The sequence below is a fragment of the Morone saxatilis genome, unplaced genomic scaffold (genome assembly GCF_004916995.1).
Source record: "Morone saxatilis isolate NCDOM2014 unplaced genomic scaffold, NCSU_SB_2.0 Contig2, whole genome shotgun sequence".
Taxonomy (NCBI): Eukaryota; Metazoa; Chordata; class Actinopteri; family Moronidae; genus Morone; species Morone saxatilis.
The window spans coordinates 26,352,810-26,361,275 of NW_023339762.1; the positions used below are offsets into that span (position 1 = coordinate 26,352,810).

The 8,466-nt window shown below is 41.3% G+C and overlaps 1 protein-coding gene across 1 annotated transcript in view; it reads left to right on the plus strand.

Annotated features, from left to right (window-relative positions):
• Nucleotides 1-8,466, plus strand: part of ankrd27 (ankyrin repeat domain 27 (VPS9 domain)) — a gene marked incomplete in the record, with an annotated part of 18,036 nt that overhangs the window by 9,263 nt on the left and 307 nt on the right. The window contains 11 exon segments of the mRNA XM_035665736.1: nt 1-74; nt 188-232; nt 917-1,033; nt 1,115-1,309; nt 3,204-3,323; nt 3,411-3,584; nt 3,774-3,867; nt 3,961-4,039; nt 4,122-4,182; nt 4,283-4,339; nt 4,341-4,664. Coding sequence (XP_035521629.1) covers nt 1-74; nt 188-232; nt 917-1,033; nt 1,115-1,309; nt 3,204-3,323; nt 3,411-3,584; nt 3,774-3,867; nt 3,961-4,039; nt 4,122-4,182; nt 4,283-4,339; nt 4,341-4,664 — 1,340 coding nt within the window.

The following is an 8,466-nucleotide window of genomic DNA, read 5'->3' on the forward strand; positions in this document are numbered from 1 at the left end:
GCTCCTCCGTCTCCAGCACCTCCTCTCTGGGCTCCGAGGCCAAACCGGAGGGAGAACGGGTGCGACACAGAGAGGTGAGTGCGGGAAACTAAATGTCTCAACTCAAAGTTCATAATCCACAGTGGTAGTAGATCAATCAGCTGCTGTTTCCATGGTGACTGACTGTGTGTGTGTGTGTGATTGACAGGTGGAGAAGCTGCTGCGTGCTGTGGCAGACGGTGATGTGGAGATGGTGAGAACAAAACAACAGTCACATTTCCTCCATCTGAACGTCCTGTTTCACAAAAGCAGAATGAATGAATCCAGGATAACCGATCCAGACCTGGTCCAGTCAGTATCCTGGACTTATAGGTTTCACAGAGGCTGACCTCGGTGTAATGGAGAAGACACATAAACATACTTTACATAATGGAAGCTTTTGTAAAGAATATTATGTGCAGCTGCTGTAATAAAACAGAGAGGAACAAGAGCAGACTGACTGAATGTGCAAGTGTCCTAAAAATAAACCTTTAAGCTGAAACCGTCATAATGAAACCATTCAAACAGTTACTGTCCCCACAGATAAACAGTTGTACATTAAAAAGTGAGCAGTGGAGGTTCTTGTGACTTTTAGTTTTGTTGCTTTATGAAGTTAATTTAGAACAAAGTTTGGAACGTGTGTGTGTGTTTAAACCGACTACTTATTTATTACCTTTTAATATCACAGTATCTATGTCTTCAATCAATCCCCACACACACACATATAAAGTAAGAAGTTTTGAACAATAAAACAGTAAAAACACAAACTGAGGAGAAGCTGTCTCAGCAGTCGGCAGTGAGAAAACACTGGAGGCAGAATCAGAAAAAGATCTACAAATACAAACGTAAGAACATGAAATAAGTGTAAAAACGTGTGTGTCTGTGTGTGTGTGTTCAGGTGCGTTACCTGCTGGAGTGGATGGACGAGGAAGAGGAGGATGAAGGAGAGCTTCGGTCCGAGGCTCTGCTGTGCCACCCGCTGTGTCAGTGTCCGAACTGCGCTCCCACTCAGAAGGTCTGACAGAAACCGACAGACGTGCTCGCTGTTGGGAGACGGTAACGGATTCTGACCCCGCCTCCTCTGTGTGTGTTGCAGCTGTCCGTCCTGCAGGCCGGAGCGCTCGGCGTGAACAGCTGTAACGTCGACGGTTTCACGCCGCTCCACGTCGCCGCCCTGCACGGCCACGCCGCACTGGCCGCCCTGCTGATCCGCCACGGAGCCAACGTGAACGCCCGCACCAACCAGAGCGCCACGCCGCTCCACCTGGCCTGCCAGAACAGCCACGTCCAGGTTAGACGCACAAACCAGTCGCTACACACTCGCAAACGTCCTGGAAAACCTGGAAACACCACCAGACCAAAGAACACATGTCCTGGAAATAATATTATTCTCCTGGAAAAACTGCATTTGAACAAAAACTATTTCTACGTCTTCTGTTAATATCCTAATAAAGGGAGGATGAATTATCTGTAAAATAAGATGAATTCTTCCTATTTTAAACTGTTACTGTTATATTTATAAAAAAAGAACAGAGAGCGTCTAATTGACCACCAACCTGTAACAAACCCGAGACACTAACCCAGGAACCTGTATCATTATTATTCAGGTTCATGGTGAAGTGAATTATACTTTAGTATCTGATCCAGTATCAGACCGATACAGAAAGTTTCCTATGTAAATCAAACTTCCTAACACATTGACATCCTCTTGTTAGACTGTACAGTTAATTTATTAAATTATAATTTGAACTGTATCGTAGAGCCAAACTTCATATGAATGTGCTGTTGACGGGGTTAAAGTGTGTGCAGATTGCTGTCCAGAGGAACATCCTCTGCACTTATTCTTTCCTCTTTGTGACTTCCCCTCAAACTTTCTTTCTTCTTGATTATTTTTCTCCTTCCTTTACTTTAGCCGGTCTTTTAATTCCACTGAGATCTCGTAAAGTTGTTCTTCGTACTCTTCCGTACTACTTCCATAGATGAACCTCCTCCCACGGAGGCCAGGCCGTGCAGCCTGATATGGTGTGATCAGGGTGTTTGTGCTCCGTTACACACATTCATCCTTTTTACTCAGTTGATTTACACAGAGATCTGAAGATAGGAGCGTTTGCTGGATCTAACTTGTACGATCCCACCGCACGAAAGTTAGTAAGAGAAAGTAAAGATAAGAACACGAGGCCCAGTGACCTGAAACATGGAGATAAGATACTAAAGGAAGAGCAGTTGTTACTGTTATTCAAACACTAAATCTCCCTGCAGTGGATACAGAATCAGCAGATCTCCTGCTCGAGGTGTCTGTGCTGTGTTACACGATTGTGTCACACTGGAGATAAAAATAACTTCTTCACAGGAGTGCGTTACGTAGAAGTGGGTCAGCCACAGCAGGGACGTCTCTCTGCAGGGAGGAGGTCTGCTTCAGGCTCAGGTCTACTGGCACCACCTTGTGGCAAAAAGAAGGAAGTTACATCTGATATTCTTTCTTTTTTTAAGTTATTTTTTTGGCCTTTTGTTGGCTTTATTTTATAGAGACAGCTGTAGAGAGACAGGAAAGGTGGGTGGAAAGAGAGAGAGGATGACACGCAGCAAAGGGCCGCAGGTCGGATTCGAACCCGGGCCAACTCAGTATATGGGTCGCCAGCTCTACCGACTGAGCTAACCGGGCGACATCTGATATTCTGTATTTTTCTTCCTGTTAACAAATCCTATAAAACTCTGAATATAAATACTGCGACTACAATATCTGCTAACAGGTACTGGGTGTGTATCAGAGCTCCACTGTTAGAAAACACATCAGTGAGCCACAATGTTCCTTCACCACCATGAACACACTGCAGTTTATCTCATCCTGCTGTCTCTTTTATGTATTTGTAACAATCATTCGGGCTCAATACACTGTTTTTTTGACAGATTCAGAGTTTTCTTATCAGTTCTTTGGTTGTTTTCTAACGTTGATCAGAGACTGAAGCTCTGTCAGTACAGTTTGTGTTCAGCTCTTCAAAGTTCAGTTCTTAAATAATAATCTAAACTTTACAATGTAATTACATTTTCTTCACAGAAATGAATAAAATGCTGACATATCGGACCTTTCAGGAGTCTGAACAGTTTCTGGTGGAAGCTTAAAGAAAGTCCACTAAGACACAGTTGTTTTGTGTTGGTCACATGATGAAGAGCCTGTGTGTGTTTAGGTGGTGAGGTTTCTGCTCGAGTGCAACGCCAAACTGAACAAGAAGGATCACTATGGCAACACACCTCTGATACAGACCTGTCTCTGTGGGAACCTGGAGACCGCCACCATCCTGTTACAGGTCAGACCCCTTTAACTTTAACCTGACGGCAGTTTAACGTGTCGCTCTCAGAGGAAGTCTGAAGTGTCTCGCTCTTCGTCCTCGCAGAGCAACGCGTTGGTGAACGTGGTGAACCTCCAGGGGAACACGGCGCTCCACGAGGCGGTGCGAGGCGGACACCAGGCGCTGGTGGAGCTGCTGCTGAGGGGCGGAGCCTCGCCCGGCCTCAGGAACAAGAGGCAGAGGACGCCGCTGGACTGCGCCTACGAACTGGGCGGAAAGGTGGTGCTACTGTTAATTAAACACAATCAAAACAATGTTAGCATACTGTATTTATTCAGTTTGAATGTTCAGGAGATTTTAATGTATTTTCATTCAGGTTTTTGCTGCTTCAGGGTCTCTGCAGAGTAATGTAGATTAGTTCGGCAGCATATCTAAGCTCAACAGTGACACAAAGCTTTTCTCCTGCAGAACACGGAGATCCTGAGAGCTCTGCAGAAAGCGTCTGGACTTTCTCCCGATGCCGAGCCAATCAAACTCCTGTCGGTGCCCAAAGGAGCTCTGGGTAACGACGTCAGCCTCCAAGATATCGATTGTTTAAACAGATTTAGAACTAATCGATTAATCAGCGGTTTTGTTCTCCTCTCTGTCGCTGCAGCTCATTCGTTCGTGCAGCGTCTGAGGCTGCAGGATCACACCAACGGCAGGAGGCAGAAACTGGCCCAGTCCATCAGCAGGTGATGATCTCCAACGACCAAAAATAAGAACGTAGATGTTGTTTCAGTATTTGTGTTAACTGTTGGATGTTCTTCGATTCAGGATTCAGCAGATAAAGAAAGGCTCCTCTGGTCCTCCACCCAGGTGTTCAACCCAGAACCAGGTACACACGCAGAAATATCTGTCAACTATAGAACGACTGGATGGATTGTAGTAGTAGTAGTAAATAGACGTCTGCATACGTGATCTTGATTTGTCTTCAGGTGAATCCCGACAGGAGGAGGTTGCGGCGGGTGAGACCGGTGGAGGTCAAGCAGCCCCCTTCAAGCAAGCCTCGACGCCGGGCCCCGACTGAGAGAGCGGCCCCTGGGTCGCTGTCACACTCTGGACTCTGGAGAGCAAATGCCGGAGCGGCCTGAGCCCGAGTACACGGCCGAGCGCGCTCTGCGAGAGAGTGATCAGACAGAGGTCGCACACAAAACAGCTGAGAGCACGGACCACGACACCAGTGAGACGCACTCCACTGAGGACTGCAGCACCGGGAGCGACACGCCACCGTCCTCGCCCTCGTGCATCACCTTTGAGCGACAACGCCGAGTACTCGGCTTCACACGACCCCGACAGCCAGAGCGCGCTGAACGGACAGTTACAGTCGTCTGACAACCAGACTGAAGACAGCTCCAGCCCCGCCCTCCCCGCTGACCTCCCCCCCGCTGACCTCCCTCCCGCAGCGCAGACTGACAGCGGCGACCAGACAGCGTGCAGAGAGATTACTGAGGAGCACTGAAACTTTCCCTCAGTGACACACGAACACCAAAATGTTTGCCAAAAGGAAAAAAGAAAGAAAGCACAGCGACTCTGATGAAGCTCTACCAGCTGCTCGTCCAACGTCTTTCAGCTTCGCTCAGAAACTGTAAATGTTTAAAAGGGTCACTCATCTTACAAAACAGTCCATTTACTTACTTTCTACGGAGGCCTTGAGAGGCAAATAAGAAATAAGATTTGTTCCAAGTCTGATCTAAATAGTTTTGTCTCTTGTGTCTCTGAGTTCAGAACAGGTGAAAATAAAAAGGTAATCTTTCTAAATTCATTATTTATTTTATGTAAAACTGCTGAAAAGGTTCTGTCAGGATAATAAGTCACTTTTTTTTTATTGGTGGTCCTTTTTGTCAGGTAGTGTTTTGTTGTTGTCACAAGAGGCTGAAACCTCTGTTTTTTTATTCACAGATTAAAAATGTCCTTGAAAGTCGTAAAACACAGAAGAGAAAACAATTTATATCAGACTTTTTTTTACTCTCTTGCCTCTCAGGACCTCCGTACAGACTCCTCATGGTATAAACAGTAGATTTAGTTTTGGGATCAAACCTTCCTCCTGACCAGCTGTGGTACGCTGCCGTTTCTATCAGTGGTGGAAATTAATTTAACAATACGTTTGATTGTCAGTTAATCGAGAAGCAGCTGATTGAGTTTCATCAGTCCCACAAACAGAAACCTGGACACGTAAGTGAGAAATGTGTTTGTAATGTGGGTGTACTGGCCCTTTAAAGTCACAATGAAATGCTAAACTGTAGTTTTCTGTGTCAAACATCTCTTTAATCCCATCATTTTATCTTCCTGTGAATCTTTAGTCATTAAAGGTTATGTTATATGTGACATTTAGCATCCAGCCGCACCAGACTCCATAGAAAAACCAGTAATTTAACCTCACAGATCATCGTAACTTCATTAAATAAAACTACATACAGCTCGTGACTCGGCTGTATGTGAACATAGCAGATATTTTGCTGCTTTATTAATGTTTTAAATCTCATATAAGTGACCTTTAAATTCATTTAAATATCATTTCATTGTGACTTTAACAGCTCAGATGTTGTCAGTAACATTAACAGACTTCCTCTGGTCCGACAAGGTCTCCTGTATCTCCTCCTCCTCCTCCTCCTCCCCTGAGGTTGAAGCACTTTCTTCTTCTCGCCTTCACAAAAAGAAAAAGGGATGCATACTGACGTCGCTTTAGTTTCATACTGTATGAATGTTGTTGCTTTAGTTTAGTTTGAAGCCACGAGACTGTAGCTCCGATCTCAGCACCAGAGTTCATTTCAATATGTGTTATTTTTGTTTTACTTGAATACTAGTTGTTGTTTTCACTGTTAAAGATTGATTTACAGTTTGGTTGTTTCCCCGTTTAACATCGTACTACTCCACTGATGTTTTTAGTCTTTTATTTATGACCCTTGTTGACGGTCGTGTGTTCAGAGAGGTTCAGCTTCTCCTGAATGTGTTTTCTCCACAGACACAGCAGGTTCAAGGATCACACAGCTGGTTTTTAATGTTTTACCTGTTAATTGCAACTTATTTTAGTTTATTTCTATGACACTCAACTTGCAGAGAGAGATTGTTTTTGTGAGTTTAGTTATCGAGTCGAGGAGCCAATAAATCATACGTTTATTCATGAGTGTCCTGTAGGTTACAGAAGATAAACCACACACATCTGACCTTTGTGGTGCATTCAGGAACACTCTGATAACAAACATTGACTGCCAAACTATATGTAAAGTGTATATGGTAAAAATGATACAAACATTAATGTGTTTTTGTTTTTCTGCAGCCCGTTGTCACTGCTATGTCCAACGGTCCTTGAACGCACCAGCAGCGACATGGTCTTAAAAGCGTTATAATGCAAAGAAAATAATAATACTGCAAGTTGACAAGTAATAAAACTAAAAGACTGGAGGTTAAATCATATTATTGATTTTAAGTAGAATCATGTGTTAAATAAAACCGAGAACATTTCTGACCAAAACGATTTATTAACTGATTAAATGAATAAATTATTGTCAGATTAAGTTTTATGTGTGAAAGTTTTGATTAAATTTAATGCAGAATATAACAGTTCATTGTATTTAAGTTTAGCAAAATTATTATTTCACATGATTTTGTGTTTATATGGAAGCCCTGAAAAACAAGTAAAAAAACCGTTTTTCTGTTTTTTTATTTTTTCTGTGACAAAATGTTTTTTTCACTTGTTGTCACAGATTAAACAATTTTTAAAAAATGCTACTGAGGAAAAATAAATGTAATGTAAAATGAGAAACAAAAAATATAATTTTTATTAAGTTTTAATTAAAAAACTATATGAAACTTATAAGTTTAAAAAACACTTTTGCCTTTCAGGTCTTCCGTACAATCATCATATTTTGAGTTGTAAGCTTCTATAAGTTGATTTTCTGCCTGCAAATTAATCTAAAAACAGGTTTTGGAAATTGGTCAGCTGTGATTTAATGAGAAAAACCTCCAGTTTGGTCCTTAAACACATTAGAAGATATTTAATCGTATATTTAACAGCAGCAGTACTGTACGCCACTCGTGTTCCTATTCACTCTCTGTAGACGTTTCATTGAGGGCGAAGCTTCGGTTTAAACTTTATACCTCTGTGACCGTCTGCTCTCAAACACCCACCGGCTCTTCACTTTGTGTCTCGCAGCGTTTAATTTAAACAGAAGAGGATGTTGAACCCAATAAAAAGTTGAGTCTTAGTTATTTTTGTACCACTATTTTTAATTTCAGGTTTGAATGTTTAAATATGATGTGAATGTGCCTTATTTAATTCACACCCAAATAACCGATAATAAACCTGTCATTGAGACTAATTCTGCTTTTATTAATCTTTTTTTTTTTCATTGAAAGAGCCTCTCCAACTTTAAGCCTTAATGTCATTTAAAGGGGTTAGTTGTATAAAAATTCACCTCCCAGTGAATCTTTAAATTATAAACATAAAGAGAATTTAATTCAGGGACACTAAACTATCAGAATTAAAGGCCAGTGGCAATAATTGTTGTATTAATAAGTGATATGTTGGGCAAATATTGAACAAATGGGTCTAATCTTAAGTCTTTCTACAGGAAACTGTTGATTTTATACTGAAATAATGTAAAACAAAAGAGAAAAATAAGGTTAAAATCTCAAATTAAGACGGACTCATTAGCGTTGTCGTGCAGGTATCTGTCTATCTCAAGCTGTCCTATCAATATTATATATATACACACATAATATTGATCGGTAGATATAATTATATATATATAATTGAAAGGCCTTGAATGTGTATTTAGTAGTTATTCCTTGGAGAAGTTGACCTTACTGAGAATAAATACATTAGGAATTATATAAAAACTGTAACTCTGCCCCAGAAAGATTGTTTTGAACTTAAAAAATGATAAATTAATTGGTCAAACACATACTTTACTGTCATAGTTTAATATTACTCTTAAGAATTCACTGCATGGAGATTAATGTCGTTAACTGTTGAAAATGAATTAATAATAATTAACCTCTTTGACACTGAACTTATTATAATAAATAATTAAAAAAGAAACAGTCTGATAAATGTGAGGCGTGTAAAGAGACTTGAACTAATGCAGCAGATTCAATATGGAAGTTGTTTAATTTATTT